Genomic DNA, 17,796 nt, shown 5'->3' with positions numbered 1-17,796 from the left:
ATTTCAACACAGTTTTTGAAAAGATTTCAGTGGGTAAGAGAAATTTTAAATAGAGAAGGAAAGCTTTAAATAGAGAAGGAACTCTTGTACGTACGGATGAAGCTAAATCTGCGAGGTTTGCTGGGTAGCCAACTAGCTTTCATTTTTAAAAAGAGACACAAGAATTTGAAATAGCTACACTTGAATTAGGAACAATTTCAAGCCAATCCCGATATGAATTAGCAACACACCACACTGAAAAAATAATAAACAATAATTTCATCAAGCACATATTCCTAATGCTAAAAAATACTTTTTTACTTGCAAAGTAAATCCACAGCCATCTGGCACCAGCCCTGCACCAAATCCTTTATACAGGCTGTTAATGAAGGAGCAGGCATTGCCTTCAGCATCCACCACGCTAAAATAAACGGTGTCATTGCCCACCAGGAAGGGATTTCCACACCTATATTGGGCAGTTGCTCTGGTGACAAGAAAGAAAACAGAAAACTTAAAACATAGGTATTGTTTGTAGTATTTACAAAGTGATGAGGGCTGAAATTTGGTTGCAGCAATATTTCTCAATTTACTTATTTGAGGAAATTGTTTATTTCCTTGTATATCTATGGGCAGGGATCTATTTCTATGTATTTCTTGCAGCCAAAGTCCACAAAAATATTTGTAAATCAATATGGTAATATATTTTTTCAATTGTTTTATTTCACTCTCACTCTATTTACAGTGATGTAAATAGCACTGCTATGACTACAAGAGAAGATGAGAACAGGATTTTTCGTCCAACTTTTATTTTCCTATTTTGGGGCTATTAAAAAAAACATGGAGGCATAATGCACTTCCTGTATTATTTAATATTTGCAGACAACTGGTGTGGGAATCCAAAACATGTAGAACATGTTTTGGATTAGGGTTATAGAGCATTTTCTTTTTCAATTAAAGTAGTCAATCAAGAAAACTTTCAACAATTTATTTACTGCAATGTGTATTGTAGAAAGTTGAAGCAAAGTTACAAAGGAAATAATCAAATGACCTCCTATGAACAGGTAACAACTGGATTGTTTTACGTTTGGGATTAACTTTTCCACTGAAAGGTTAATCCCAAATGTAAATTAGAGTAAGCAAACATTTTATCTAAAGTACACAGTACTGATATTTTTAACAGATGGATCTTTGGGATTTTCAGGATGTGTTCTGCTATTATGGCCAATTTGAAAATATTCCAGCATAATGGCAAACACAACACTTGACAAAATTCCTTACATTTAAATTTCCAAAGCTGAGCACTTTTTAACAAAATATGATTCTAATACAGAAATGCACATTTACTTTTTCCTTATTTTGACAAAGTGTTCTCTGGATATATTTTGTTAGGCAACAATCTTCCACAACATACTCAAGCAGTGAATATCAAATCCATTTACCCATCATATGACTTCTCAGAAATAAAGGTTAGGAATTTAAACCTTGGGGAAAATCTAGAAGCTTTCAGATGTTTAAAAAGTGCATTCTGAAAACTGGCAACTTAAGGGGCCAAGCCCTCCACACTAAATCCAAAGAGAACACATTCAGTGCTGTACAATGTCAATTGCAGTAGTTTACAGGGTGGTTGGGGAGACAGAGACAAAACCCTACAAGGTGAACTGGAAAAGAAAAAATGAGGATGAATGGAGTAGAGGGCTTTTTAACTTAGAGAGAGGGGTTGGCTTGAACCTGAGCAGTTTCCATTAAGAGAGTAGTCTGTTGTATCTTATTATTCTTTAAATTGTGTGTACTAATAAAGCACGCTTACTTCTTCACATTCCTCTTTGTCCTCTCCTCTGCCCAATCTAGATGAATATACCTCACTTCATCACACATTTCATCTAGTTTTCCTATAAAACTATGCCTGATAAAAAATAAACTTTGTATTTGATATATTAAGCAATGTAGAAGTATCATGGGTATACAGGTTGTCTCTGCTTAAGGACTGTCCTGTTTATTGACCATTCAAAATTACAGTAGCACTTAAAAAGAAACTTTATAACTGCGTCCTCACACTTAGGACAGTGCCCCTCAGACACAAGACCAAGATTTGGACGTTTCATAACCAGTGGCTGCTTCAGACAGTCACAGCATCCTATAGGCATCTGATCACCATTTGTGATCTTCACAGTCAGCTTCCAACAAGTAAAGTCTATGAAGAAGTAAAATCACAAGTCACAAGTGACCATATTGTTTAGTGAGGAATGTCAGTCCCAATTCTGGTTGTTCAGCAAGGACTACTGTAGGATGATGATTAGATTAGATTAGATTAGATTAGATTAGATTAGATTAGATTAGATTAGATTAGATTAGGAATGCCTTCTTATTTTTCTACAAAATAATCCTGTGGGGTTAGATAGAGCCAGAATGACTCACCCAAAATTCCCCAGTATGGTTCAGTTTCTGAGGGTGGACCTTAACCCGAGTTCCCCATTCCAATTCTGCAACCTATATGAAGAATTATTTCCCTATGAAGAATTATTCTCTGGTTTTCCAAGTGTAGATATTCCCAATCTATCTAAAATTATTTATGAAGCAAAGTTGTTTTGAAAGCAGCTCATGCAGTTTGGAGAAAAACATCAATACCAATATAACCAAGCAACTGGAACAGCTGGCAAATATTAATGTCTTATTTTAAAAGAAAGCTGAAGCCAATAATATTTAACACTGAGGTATTGTTTGATATTTAGTAAGTAATTAATAAGTAGTGGCACTTATAAAAGCAAACAGAAGGACATCTTACTTGTGTAAATTGATTAAATGTGAGCGGTCTCTGGCATAAGATTTAGAAAGGAGCTGTGCTGTAGGCACTGTTCCTTTTTCCGGATCAGCACAAAACCAAAAAGTATCAGCAAAGCTCAGCTTGAATGCTTCAATTAAAATGTGCAAGTAATGAGTAGAATTATGGTCCAGATCTGCAGTAAGAAGCCAACACAAATTATTGTTTGCAAGTCATAAAATCCTTCATATACATAGAGGTATGTGATGAAAAACAGTGAATTGATTCATACATTGTTTTCTACACCAGAGGTTGCTCTTTCCCCAGGCATTGGGTTAGCATGACTGAATCCTCTTTTCTTCTTTTTCTTTGTTCCTGTTTATGATTTCTGTCTCTGCTATCTTTATTATTTTTTGTTTTGCTTTGCTTTTTGCTTTAAAAATGTTTTTCATGATTTTGTAAACCACCCAGAGTTGTTAGGAGCTGGGCAACATATAAATTTAATGATGATGTTGCCTGACAGCATTGGATGTGCCCCATCGTCATGAGAGCATCTTCAGAAATTGTCACTAGTTTTTTCCAATTGACAGAAGGGAAGATTATAGGTTTAATGAAAAGTAATCATATTAAGTATATGTAATTAATTTAAATTAAATTTAAAAATAAATTCAGTTTCATGTTTGCCCCAGGTCCTCTCCTTCTTTTGGCCCTACTATCATAACATAGAGTTCCTGATTTTGGAAAAATATTTCTCTAAGAAATCAAAACAGACCTATATAGGGACAACGCAGGACAAAAGTGCCATTCTTTTTCTGCTCCATTCTCTTCCAAGGTCAACCTAATATTTCTCCTTTATTGTTGATTCTCGTGGATTTTCCTCCTTGTTCCATCTACTTGTCTTTGTACTTTGGCATTTGTTATCAAAAATGTATGTGCCATCTGCTCTTCTCATTCCATCTGGCTTACAAAATATGAGATTAAAATATTCATAAAATCATAAAATCAGTCCATAAAAGCTAATCTCCAAGAAAGACAGGATTTTCAAGATGGCATTTGGCGCGTTTTAAATAAATGATTCACTACACTAATGCTTTTTCCAAAGCCACTAATATACTTTAAAAAGCCAATACTTCAGGCTAGAAGGGCCTAAATCTGTGATTTGACAAGTATTCCTTATAGTCTTAGGAAAATTCACCAGTGGCCTCACCAACATATTCTTCACAAGCAACATTTTAGAACTGTAATTTATCTTATCATCATCTGGATCATCATAATAGGGGGTTAGATTAGAATTGCGCCCTGAACTTCCTGGAGAGTTGGAAGGTGTGCATTAGGCGGGTAACACTATACACTATATTACATATGATCATTTTTTGTTTTCCTTACGGAAGTAATTTTACATATATCGCTACAATTAGATTGGGATCTAAATTACAATGGGAGTAATTTTACATATATTGTTACATGATTAGGAATTTTTATAATATAAAAACAAAACAAAACATTATTCTTTCTAAAAAGAATAATTGCCTCCTGTATTAATTGATATGTCTATGAGTTTCTATGTTTGAATGAACAATATTGTGATTTATATAAATGAAGTTACCCTCAAATTGAGTAAATCTGGGAAACTAAATGGATATTTTAAACTTGTTAATTCGGATACATCACAGAAGAAATTTGCCATTACAGTTTTCTCAATTTTTCCCTCCAGTTTCCCATTATTAGTCTCTAATAATGTGTGATTTCTATTACTTTAAGCCAGGGGTCTGCAAACTTAAATACTCAAAGAAACATTTGGACCCGTTTCCCACAGAAAAGAAAACACCAGGAGCCACAAAATCTGGGTGGGCGTGGCCAATGCGATGTCACTCTCTTCTACCAGTCACATGACACCCCCCCAGCCATGCCTACCCAGCCGGTCATTAGGACAGAGAACCAGTTGTTTAAAAACACCACAAAATCCATTTGACATCTCTCTCTCCCCTCCCTTCCTCCCTCCCTCTCCCTCTCTCTCCGTATCTCTCTCTCCCTATATCTCTGCCCTGGCCGTTTCTCTATCCCCCACTGTCGCCCTTACCTTCTCAGGCCAGGTAAGGAGTGACTGGGAGGGGAAGGCGAGGGGTGGGGCCAGCCAGTGATGGGATCACCTGACAGGGAGCCACAGCAGAGGGTCCAAAGAGCCGCATGCCCCTGCTTTAAGCTAATAGTTTTTAGACTTGCTGACATGGCAAGTTTTGTCAATCTTTTGCATAGTCCTATAAATGTCTCTTAAATAAGTCTCATTCTCAATGGTTGTTCATTCAATATAAACCGTTTGACAAAAATGTGTTGTTTTCTCTTCTTTTCCTAGAATAGTAACATCTGGATTTTTTTTTCTTAGAAACAACAGATATGTACAAATTAGAAGCTGACCATACCTTTCACATTGAAATTTTCTAAAATATTCAGGGCTAATAAAGTTGTGATTCCTTGCCCATTTGGAGGAATTTCCCAAATATTCATGCCCTAAAAAATAATTGACCCTATTTAAAACATTTAATACTGACCATCAACCAAATAAAGAAAAATTTTCTGATACTGTTCTAAATGAAAATCTTTACTTATTTTTCAACTAATGAAATACTAACACTTTAACATGTATTATTACTTATTCTTATTAAGAAAAATATAAAAATACACACATGCAATATATGATGCAAATAACATCAAATAAATATCATTAATTTTTAAGCAACAGTGCATGCATTGATGTAGCATGTATTTAAATTCCTGAATAGATTATATGCTCGTGTCAATTAAATACTTGCTCATAACAATCATCCTTAAATATTTTTAAATATTTTCCACATATTTTTAAAAACATTTCTGAAGATCCTATATACACACACACACACACACACACACACACACAGAGTTAACAATGAAGTACATCTTTCTAGTAGATTCTGACAACTTTTAGGAAGATAGATTTTAAAAACAGTCAATTATTTTAAAATACAGAGGGTTTGGGAATAAGGTACAGCTATTAATAACACATTTTTCATTAACCTACAATTGTTTGAACCTCTTTTAAACCTATGGTTCTTTAATGTTTTTGTGGTTCTAACATGACTAATAGATGTAATACTACACCTGGTTTTTAAAACATTTGGCATAATTGAAGAACCTGGCACACTTTTACTAACAATTAATTACCCATGTTTCCCCAAAAATAAGATTGGGTCTCATATTAAGTTTTGCTCCAAAAGACGCATTAGGGCTTATTTTTTGTTAACTCGTATTTTCGGGGAAATACGGTACTAAATGCGTCCGACTGGCTGATGATTTTAACTGGGGCTTATTTTAGGGGTAGGGCTTATATTATGAGCTTCCTGAAAAATCATGCTAGGGCTTATTTTCTGGTTGGGTCTTATTTGGGGGGAAACACAGTATATAAGCATTCCTTTTTCTTATGTGAGTTTTTTGATGTCATTGTTTCTTATACTATACTGAGTAGCCAGACAGCTGTTACATTCTGAACTGCTAGCAGGTTATTTGATATCCATGAGCAAGAACTGAATAATAAGATTTATACACTTGCCAAATCACTGAGAAACTGCCTTCACTTTCCTTCTGTAATATGGAGCGCTCTGAAATTTTAAAATGTTGGCTACATCTCTTTTATTTGATTCAGTTCTCCAAATTATCACTTACCTCACCTTTCATTTAATGAAGAATAACTTTGTAACAAATATCATCATATGGGTCCTATTCTATATGAAATTTGTCATTATGAATTTTGTATTATGAATTATATAATTCTATTATATATTATAAATTATGTATCCATATCAATAAATCAAAAGCTAAGAGTATCTTACGATTTTAAGAAAAAACTAATTCAACTATGTTTACTGGAAACTTTAGGGATGTTTAAAAAAGGAAATGCTGGAAATTTAAAACGGTTAAGAATGAAGTCTGTGGTTGATGAGGGAGCTCTAAATGTGATTATTGTTTATCCTTGGGTGGATTTCTTGGCCCTTGCACTGATGATGTAATCTAGTTGGATAATAAAACATTTTCAAACAAATAACCCAGCTCAATGAGTACCAAGGATTCCACAGTTCATTCCTGAATTACAAATATCCTTGGTTGTTTGGGGTTTAACGTTGTGGGTTTTTATGTATGTTTAATCCTTATAAAGGGATGCAGTGGCTCAGATGCTAAGATGCTGAGCTTGTTGATCGAAAGGTTGGCAGTTCAGCAGTTCGAATCCCTGGTGCCACGTAACGGGGTGAACTCCCGTTACTTGTCCCAGCTTCTGCCAACCTAGCAGTTCGAAAGCATGTAAAAAATGCAAGTAGAAAAATAGGGACCACCTTTGATGGAAAGGTAACAGTGTTCCATGCGCCTTTGGCATTTAGTTATGCCGGCCACATGACCACAGAGACGTCTTCGGATAGTGCTGGTTTTTCAGCTTTGAAATGCAGCTTAGAGTTGGGAACGACTAGCACATATGTATGAGGGGAACCTTTACCTTTATAATCCTTATAAGATGTTGAAGTCATTTGAGTAAGATGGGCAGCTGTATAAATTATATATATATATATTGTTTGGTTTCATAATATAGTTATTACAAAGCTCAGTGAGATATACTTATGAATTATATAACAACAATTCGAAGTATATCACCATGTTTTCCTTTTCTTATAGAACATCTTGCCTCCAGATCATTCCTTGATGTTTTGGAAGCAGTCAAGACCAGACTCTTCTGTAAGGGATTGTAATGGTGTGTGATAAAGACCTTGAGAGATGGGTCAAAGAGATGCTGTCTAGGGAACAGATAAGAGACAGCACAGCCCACAGTTACATAGTGGGTAGAATAAGAAGCTCAAAAGGAATCCTCCCTAAGCTGCCCGACTATAAAAGTGAAAGCAGGAGAACTGTACTTTTAGACTTGCAAAATTCTGTTCATGTAGCTTTACAATAAAGTAGAATTAGTTTATCTGGTTGTGTTTCCTGTCTAGTCTACATGTTAAAGCATTTGAAGTTTGAAGAAGGAATCCTGATGCAGGAGCTGTATTGCTGGGGATGCCCAGAACAGCATGCAGCCATGGGGCTGATGGTGCCTTAAGAACCCTCCTCCCTTCATCTTTTAACTAATTTTAACCATCTTTAATCATCCTTCAATCCTTCTAAATGTTTAGTTTTTATATACTGTTTTTATATTTTATCGTGTTATTGCACAGTACCCTGTGTCCTTCCCTGGGGGAGATTAAATTTAAATTACCAAGTCTCCTTTAAGACAGCAATGCAAGCATGGCAATATGCATTTAGTTTAAAATTTCAAAGAGAGGCATAAAATTGTACATAAACGCTGGAGCTAGTTTTGAGGGACACTTGTTTTATATGACTCCATCTATATCAGCTGCAAGAGACTCTTCACCAAAAGTTTTGAACTCCAATCTTTTATTTCTCTTTTGCAGGGAAAACTATCAAAGCTGAATTTAATTTGCAAGATCTGTATTCAGGGTATGGATCTTTGCCAAAGATTTATTAATAGTGCTAAGGGGAAGAATACCAAAAGAGGTTACAGAACAAAGGCAGGAGTGAAGACCCAAGAATGACCTGGCAAGGAAAATTCCTTTTCCTTCTAGACTTGGCTACATGACTGGAAATAACTCCTTTGAAGTGTAGAGAAAAACAGATTGAGTCAAATATTCTTGTTTGTGGAAAGTTCTAAGGTGGAAGTAACACTAAAAGGGAATCACCACACAGAACAGCCTCCTGATCTTCACATTTTAGGTTTTAGTCTACATCCAGTTTCTAAAGTTAGGTGCCATTTAATGTAAGCATTTTACTAAATTTTGAGTTGAATCTTTAGCAATTAATAACAAAAACACAAGTACTCCTATTTAGTGATAATTGGGACAAGGAATTACGTTGTTATGTGAAGCAGTCGCATGAACCATCACATTTTTAATGACTTTACTTCAGCTTTCCTTTGCTGTACAGAGCTGCAAAGGTCATACACATGAGGACTAATCACAATGTCACAATTTCATCGCTATCATAACTGCGAATGTTCATTAAATGTGGCAGTAGCTAAATGAGGGCTATCTGTAATGGAATAGACACAAATGGACAGACAAATAAACATATATACAAAAAATCTTTATCTTTCATGAAAAAGATGCCACTATGTGTTAAAAGTGACAATGATTTGTCAGCTTACCACTATTCCACAGCTGATGGTACATTTTACTACTACAGCATTTCTTAAATGTCCACTTTGAACAAAGAACATTATCAGAGTTGAAAAGGACTTTGGAGGTCTTCATATCCAACCCCCCTATTCAAGCAGGAGACCCTATTCCATTTCAGGCAAATGGCTATTCTGCAGGGGTGGGCTTCAGATCCTTTAGCAACAGCTTTGCTGCCCCGTTGCTGGGTGGGCCTGCACCATGGTGGGGGGGCGCTTTTCGCCCTCCCCAGGCTCCGAAAGCTTTCCTCAAAACTCCAGGAGGGTGAAAACTGCTTCCCCCAGGGTTGGGAGGCCCTCCGGAGGCCAGAAACAAGCCCCTTTCTGGACTTCCAGAACCTCCAGTAGGCCTGTTTTTTTCCCTCCCAGACCCTCTGCACAGTTCCTGCACTTACCTGGAATGATGAACGGGCCGCATGGAGACTCCTGGGAGGGGAGGGGCGGGTCAAGCATGGCCAGCCAGGGGTGGCATTTGGGGGTTCGCTGAAGGATCGCTAGAGGATCGCCCGAACCCTGCCGAACCCCCAGGAGCCCACCCCTGCTATTCTGTCTCTTCTTAAAAGCCTCCAGTTATGGAGTACCCACAACCTCAGAAGGCAAGCAGTTCCACTGGTGGATTGTTCTAACTGTCAGGAAATTTCTCCTTAGTTTTAGGTTGCTCCTCTCCTTGGTTAGTTTCTATCCTTTGGTTCTTGTCTTGCCTTCTGGTGCTTTGAAAAATAAGCTTCCCCCCTCTTTTTTGTGGCAGACCCTCAAATCTCTCATTTTTTCTGGACAGTACCATGCATCCATTCATCATGCAAAACATGGAAAGGGATCAAAAATAATAAACTAAAAAGTTAAAGGCAGAAGATAAAAGGAAACAAAACCTCACTAAATCTAGTTCACATCAGCATCACTCACTATACCTTTCCACATCTTTTTAGCCTTGTATGGCATTTAACTTCCACTGCATTGTGACCACGTGCCATTTTGTATGGATTCCTTAGAATAGCATAATACATGTTGGAAAGCTGCACAATCGAATATTGCAAGACTTTATGGGATGGTTCAGATAGGCTAAGAATAACTTCCTCCATGTTTAGAAATCAAACCAAATTACTTCTTAAACCTGAGAAAACCCTATGAAGAATCATATAAACATCCATGTGGTTATATCTTTCCATACCATTTTTTAAAAGTCTGGCATACCTTGTAATTTGTGACAATAGGTTCAACTTCTTCAGTGACATGACTTTTCAGATCTTCTAAATCCATTACTCCACCATTATTCTGAATAACATCCACAATTGCTTTAGCCACATGGCCTTCGTAAAAACCTCTTTTGCCAGATTTTGCTAACTCCTGGAGGAAGAAAGGCTCTACATTACAAAATCAAAAGAATAGTGCTATATGTCAAGAGCATTTCTGAATAACGTCTTTTCATAATGTTTCTTTGGCACCTTTCAATTACATAGACATGGAGAGTAGAAACTGGAAGTAAATGCCGGTTTGCGGCAAAAGATGTCATCAATCATGGTCACACAATCACAGGATGCTATAAATAGCTGTAAATTCAGGCTAGTTGCTGAGTGCCCAAAATGTGGTTACCTGAACATGGAGGGGCGGGGCATTGGAACTTTGAATCATGATCATGTTTTTCTTTTCTGTGGTTTGACGTAACTTTGGTCACTAAACAGCTGATTTTAAGTTGGGGATTACTTGTAAATTTTCAGATAATTTTTTTTATGGATACTGTGGGCTATGAAGAGAAGCAGTGTAAGAGATAGCTTGTTTAGGCGCTCTATAACCAGAAATATGTTTCAACCAGTTCTGGTGAACCAGTAGTGGCAAATGCACAAGGCTCCGCCCACCCACCCTGACGTAATGCACAAGCAAGGCCGTGCACATGCGCAGAGGAGGCACATGCAAGCGAAGCAAGCGTGCAAGCACTCACATTTGCGAACCGGTAGGGAAGGTAAGTGAATCCCACTTCTGTCTGTAATGCGATGTGGGGATGACTTTGAGGAAGAAGGAAAGAGAAACTGCCTATGGAAGGTCAGCCAAGAGAGGGAGGTGCCTGTTGTGACCCAGGCCCAAGTAGTTAGTATTAAATACAAAGAGTTCGAAAACAAACAGACTTTATTAGAACAGCTGAGAATTAACTCATTCTCAGCATAGTCCAAACTAAATTAAAGCAAATTCTTCAAAACACCATTCCTCAGTTTATCATCGACCTTGGGATAATTAGGCAAACTGCCAAAGGCTTTTCTTGGCAAAAGTTCAGAAGCAGAAGACGCCGACAAAAAATGAATACAGTGAAACAAGAGGCAATTCTCTCAACATTGTTTTCCAGCAAAGAGGCCAAGAGCCGTTGCTGGTCTTTTAAGCCTTATGGGAGGGGCCAATAATCTCTTGGCCCTACTCCCGAGTCGTCCTCTCTGCTTTATCTGCTCCTGCCTTCTGGCAGCTCTTCTCATACGTGCACTAGGAACAAGCTCCTCCTGTTCCTTTGCCTCTCTACTGTCAGCCTCTGGAGGCTCCGAAGTCCGCACATCACTCCCCGATGGCCCTGGCCCCATCTCTGCCTCTGATGCAGAGTCCTCGTCCAGGCCTTCCCCCAGCCTCCAGGACTGGCCCATGTTCTTCCTCAGCCTCATTGCTGTCTGACTCCACTGCCAGCTCCGCAAGCTGCTGGCAGACCACAACAGCGCCCCCCAGTTTCTTAATATCAGAAAAAGAAACTTAAGAAGGAGCCACCCTAATTGATCAGGTTGTTAAAAGTGACTGTAGGAGACCTGTACTTTCAGATTTGCAATATTGATGTCAGCTCTCCTAGATAAACCAGACAGAAAACATGACCAGACGAGCTAGTTCTACTTTGTTGTATGGCTACATTATCTGAAACATGCAAGTCTGAAAGTACAAACTAACCACAACCTGATCAATTAGGGCAGGTCTTAAGTTTCTTTCTCTAACCATAACCTTCTTATTCATCAGCCTTTGACAGTAAGGCGTCAGTTTGTTGCAGCCTTTGTAAGGAACGTTTTCAACCTATATTGCACAGTACTAAAGTAAAAAAACATTTATTTTGACTTCTGAGAGTCTGCTACAGGTGGGCTAAAGTATAGTTGTTTATAGTATGGTTGTATACCATCATATAGTATATTATGGTTTATACTTTACTTTTACTTTATTGTCATTGCACATGGTACAATGAAATTAAATGCCGTCTGTAACAAAATACTATAGTTATATACTATAGTTATGCTAAATTAACCCTAAATTACTCATAGAAGCCATAAAACATAGTTTATAAATCACAACAGCTAAGGTTGTACAGCACATTAAGCCAAAATTGCGTACACTATATTATGGCTTCATGTGATTTGGGAACCCAGCCACAAAGTGTATAGTTCAGCAATTAATTGAATCTTAAAAGCCCAGTCAACTTTTCTGTAGCTTGTTATTACTATTTGTTTCCTAGTTGTAAAGTTAAATCATATTATAGTTTTCTGAAAGATAAACCAAGAATAAGCTAATATAACTGAACATTCCTTGCTTAGGCAGACATTGCTAACAGTTGGTATAACAAGTGAGAAATACATCAGAAATATCTTGGTTCAAGTACAATAGAAAACCATGTTATCAAGTCAACTGGATCTCTCTATTTCCTGCCACTTCTTTTCATGGCTCCACTGCCTCCTAATGTGCTAGAATGGCTTATTTTATGGGAAGTTATGTACTTCCCATAAAATAATGGTACTTTCAAACTATGGTACTTTCCATTCAAGCTAGAATAAATAAACAGTGTAAGACTATAGTTAGGATTTTCTATCAACTTTCTAAGCCATTTTCTAAGCCATTTTTATTCAGTCATTTGAGATTAAGAATTATACAACAATTTTTCATTGGGGCAATAAAACGTAATTGTGTACCAGATCACTGTACTATTACAGAGCATGCAAAACGTCAGTAGCTTCATCCAAAGGCAAAGAACACAAGGAATGCTTATGTATACAAAAGGAAACTGCCCTGCCTTTGACCTAATTCTAAGAAAGAGCCACGTCAATCTCAATAATTCAAAAGGGACGGCAAATTGTTCGTACCTGGTACCAAGACAAAAAGGCATGTGTCATTCCACATACCTGGTCAAATAAGAATACCATTCACCATGTGGTGCATTACCATCTGGCACCAAATTGTTAAATATTAACAAGATGTAATTAGCCACTAAGGAAGCTGAATAGGTGAACAGTTTCATCCAAAACATTGATTCTAAATAGCCACATATTTTATAATATTAGCAATAGAAGAGAATATTCTGGGTTGAAATTGGTTCCCTCTGAGCTCGGCTGTTTGCTTGCAAAGGTTTCACTGTTGTTGTTTTAACCATTTAGTTTTGTCTTACTCTTGGCAACTTTATAGGCAAGTGCTCTTCATGTTACCCAGTCAAACACAGCTTCTTTCAGTTGTTGGATATTCATCTTTGCATCAGTTTTGATGCATCAAGCCAGCATGTTTTTTTGCTTGCCTCTTCTTCTTGTTCCATTAACTATTCCTAACATCATTGACTTCTCCAATGAATTTGCAAGCATGACATGGCCAAAGAAAATCAGACATAGTCTTGTGATTTCGGCTTTTAGTGATGTAATCTATTCAGTGTCTCTCTGTTGGTTGTTCTGGCTGTCCATGGTATACACAACAATTTACACCAGCACCACATTCAAAGTAATCAAGATGTTTGCTTCCAGATGTTTCATTTACCTATCTGGAAAGATAACCCTGTGGTAGGTAGAGTTATCCTAACCCTACCTACCACATATTAGAGACATCAATCAGAGTTTGTTTTCCCTGTTGATAGGAAAGAGTTGTAAGAAGACTGAAATGAAACCCGGAAATCCACCAGTCACTGCCCTTAAAGTGCCCATATTAAATTGTGTAAAGCAGCAACACCATCCAGTCTTATTACTGATGTACAATAAAGGTCTGCTGTGGGGCAGCACAATTCATGTCAACAGAGTTTTCTGTGGAATCAAGAATGTCAGAAACTCATGTTAATGTCATTCATTTGGCTGGGCCTTTAGACCTTTCTTCTATCTCATAGCCCCCACCTTCTCAAAGAATTTGAGAATTATATAAAGGATTTGAGTTTACTTCTACTACTGAAATTAAATTGCAAACTTGATTGTTTTAGTCTAGTACCATTCACTTTGATAATTTTTCTTTTTAGCTGCCTTGACTTAAGTGAAGCTGTTTCACTTAAGTAGAAAATCAAATCAATACAAATAGTCCAATTTTAATTGGTATGTGTGCTTATTCATGCAGTCCATTAAAAAGTGATGTTCCTGTGTGAGGGATTTGTCTATAGATAAAAATTAAAATTTGTAGGCTTATATACACTAGTTGGTACACTTGGTACCAATCAAGGTTTGATACACATCTAAGAGGCTTGGTACACATCTAAGTTACAGATATTAGCATAACTGGCAAAGGAAATTCTATATGTGAAAAAACCCTGCTTTTGTTCTTCTGACATATATGAGTTCATGATCCAAGACCAAATTCAAATTCTTCCCTGTAAAGCCTCTTGATCTGAAAAAGATACTTAAATACTTAAGTGCACTTATGCAGCTATAAAGTTTGATTGAAGTTGACTCCCATAATTTGGTTCCAAAAGGATCTGTTGCAGAATTCTTTTACCTCCTTATGTCTGTGGAGATTCTCAATCATCCAGGTCATAGCTGTCTCAAAGGTGCTTTTTCAAAAGGCAACTGGACTGTTTTTTCCTTGAGGAAGAAGACGTTTCACTTCTCATCCAGGAAGCTTCATCGGTTTTGGCAGGATGGTGGGGGATATGGAGGGATTAGTTCTGACAGGATGGTGGGGGGGGGTTTGGAAGGATCATATTTCTTTGCAGTCATTATGGTCTTATCACTCTCGCTGAGAGCTCTTAAGGCTACTTGGGGATTTATCTGTTCCCTCAGGGTCACCTGAAGTTACCTGAAGAAGGTTACCTAAAGAAGTAATACATCTAAAAGTAAGGGTCACTCCTTAGTTTTTGTTGTGACCAAGGCCCAAGTAGTGGTTACCAAACACAATTCAGTCTTCAACAAACTTATTTTATAAAAACAGCTGATTCATTCTCAGCTTAGTCCAAAACAAAATTCTTAATAACCAGTCTGTTGGCCTTATCACCAACCTTTGATATCTTTGGCAACCTGCCAAAGGCTTTTCTTGGCAAAAAACCCACAAAGTTCAAGAGACGCTGACAAGAACCACCGGAATCAACGTTGCTTTTCTACAAAGAACCCAACAGCTCGTTGCTGCTCTTATCTTAAGCCTTATGGGAGTGGCCAATTATCTTCTGGCCTTACTCCCGAGTTGTCCATTTTTCTTCAGCTGCTCTTGCCTTCTGGCAGCTCTTCGCATGCGTGTATTAGGAACAGGCTCCTCCTGTTCCTCTGCCTCTCTGCTGTCCGCCTTTGGAGGCTCCGGAGTCTGTGCATCGCTCCCAGATGGCCCTGGCCCCATCTCTGTCTCCAATGCAGAGCCCTTGTCTGGGCCTTCCCCTGACTCAGGACTGGCCCATTGTCCTCCCCAGCCTCCTCACTGTCCGACTCCTCTGCCAGGTCCGCAGGCTGCTGGCGGACCACAACAGTTTTAGATGTGTTACTTCTTCCTCATTTTATACTCCATTCCCTACACTGCAGAATATGATTCCAAGCAAAACATATAATCACAGCATGTTCCTCCTGTACACTTTAATACAGATATCTACGGATACTTCATCTAACAATTCTTAGTCAATAGACTGAATATTTCTTATGTTAACCAACATTCTTATCTTGTAAAACTGAGGATGAAAGTTACACACTACTCTAAATACAAGGAATATATAGATGCATAGAAATGGGGGGGAGGTGCGTTATTACATTAATGTGTCATGTAATAAAATAACTTGAATGCAGGTGGGAAAAAGGCATAAGCAAATAAGCTTCGGCCTCCTCCCTCCAGGAAACAGTTTGAAAAGTAAGCAATCTGATACCATCTATACATTTTACCTTTTGCCATTTACTGATTTCTATGGCATTTATCTCTGAATGCTTTTTCAGCATTACATAAGTCTCAGAATGAAGTTAAAAAGCAGTATCTGTCAGATCAGGATACTAAGATTTATAATTAGCTAAAAAATGAAACTGAGAGATGCTGCTGAATAACATCCAGACATGGCTACCTAATCTCTTACGATTTTCGTAACTAAGTTAGCCAGGAAGCAAATTCAATTGCTGTGGAAATAAAATTAAATTTGATGTACATTATTGCCATGCTCCACTAATTTCCCTGCATCACATGAAATATCCTTCTTTTGATAAATATCAGCCTTCAATGTTTCCAAAGACTTGGTTCCAACCAAGAAACCCAGAAGGAGCCAGATACAGGAGTGGGTTACTGAAGGTCCAATTCTACGGAGGAATTCTGTCGATTCTTCTGTGTGCGCAATGCAATTCAAAAACCACTTCTTAAATGACATTTATCATTTGTTCAAATTAGAGTTGAAAGAGATAAGACATATCTTATCACTGAAACTATGTACCCATAGCACTAGAAACTGATATGACGCGTTTTGCTAGCTTGTGCAGAAGGAAATTCACAATGAGTTGCATGGTCTTGAGAGACTGATTCTCTGAAAGTTGTAGGATCCACTCTGGGTCAGTCACCAGGACCAGAGGTTTTGTCTTCCAAGCTTTCGGACTCGTGCTTGAACCCATCTTCAGTTAGGCTACAGAGAAGTTCCCTGAAGATGGCCTCCAGCACGAGTCTGAAAGCTCGGAAGACAAAACCTCTGGTCCCAGTGATCGATCCAAATTGGATCCTGCAACATTATCCTGGAACACGTATATTCGCCTTCATTCTGAATGTTGTGTTGAAATTCATGTATTGAAGTAAAACTCTTCAATCAATTTCAGTGTAAATTAAACAAGGGATGACCCCTAGGTTGGTAGCAAAAAGTACAGCCTGCAGGAACACCCTGAATTTCATCTGCTTTTCCAGGCAATCAAAAATTAGGTTTGTGCTGATAGCAGTGGAAAACTAATCATCTGCTATAATTGGCGAGACTGAGGTTGATGTTTCCCAGCAACTCTGCTCAGCATCTCTGATTTCTACTAATAAACACACAAGTGAGTGGGTAAGTGTCTGAGTTTACGTAAAATATATGTGTGGCATACAGGTAGTCCTCATCTTACAACCATTTGTTTAGCAACCTTCAAAGTTACAATGTTGCTGCAAAAATTATCTTATAATTGATTCTCACACTTACGACCATCACAGTGGTCATGTGATTGCAATTTGGATACTTGGCAACAGGCACATAATTTCATTTGCAACCTTCTCAATCAGCTTCCAACATGCCAAGTCTATGAGGAAAGCCGGCCATGTGATTCTCCTATTACCATGGCAAAAAAGTTCAGAAAAGTGGACACAACTCACTTAACAATATTACTCAGTGATAGAACTTCAGATTCCAATTGTGGTCATAAGTTAATAGCACATACATGTATGTGTATCCATCAACTTCCAATTCAAGAATCAATCTACAATGTCCACCATTTTGTACATGGAAAGTAGACAACCTTCTCCTAATTCAGAAGTTCCTATTATGAAATTATCAAGCAAATGAAAAATGTAACTATTAGTCATGTTTTTTTTACCAAATATAACAGTCTCTGTCTGTTATGTGATATTCAAGAAGCCCTTATTCACTTCTAAAAGCTTTCATAAAAGAATGTGAAGCAATTGTCATATATGTTTCAGAAAATGCTTGATGTTAAGC

The 17,796-nt window shown here is 37.7% G+C and overlaps 1 protein-coding gene across 7 annotated transcripts in view; it reads right to left on the bottom strand.

Moving 5' to 3' along the window:
- The window catches only part of LOC117678297 (uncharacterized), a 33,913-nt gene that overhangs the window by 7,608 nt on the left and 8,509 nt on the right, over positions 1 to 17,796 (bottom strand). For all 7 annotated transcript variants that reach the window (XM_087872627.1, XM_087872625.1, XM_087872626.1 and 4 more), the window contains 4 exons: positions 10,173 to 10,325; positions 5,158 to 5,245; positions 2,762 to 2,933; positions 301 to 463 (listed from right to left, as the gene is read on the bottom strand). In XM_087872627.1, coding sequence (XP_087728753.1) covers positions 301 to 463; positions 2,762 to 2,933; positions 5,158 to 5,245; positions 10,173 to 10,325 — 576 coding nt within the window. The remainder of the gene's footprint in view (positions 1 to 300; positions 464 to 2,761; positions 2,934 to 5,157; positions 5,246 to 10,172; positions 10,326 to 17,796) is intronic.

Source organism: Pantherophis guttatus, chromosome 6 (assembly GCF_059756535.1).
Source record: "Pantherophis guttatus breed Tessera chromosome 6, ASM5975653v1, whole genome shotgun sequence".
Lineage (NCBI taxonomy): Eukaryota > Metazoa > Chordata > Lepidosauria > Squamata > Colubridae > Pantherophis > Pantherophis guttatus.
The sequence above is the reverse complement of the archived record's forward strand: the minus strand, read 5'-3'. Positions and strand labels throughout refer to the sequence as shown.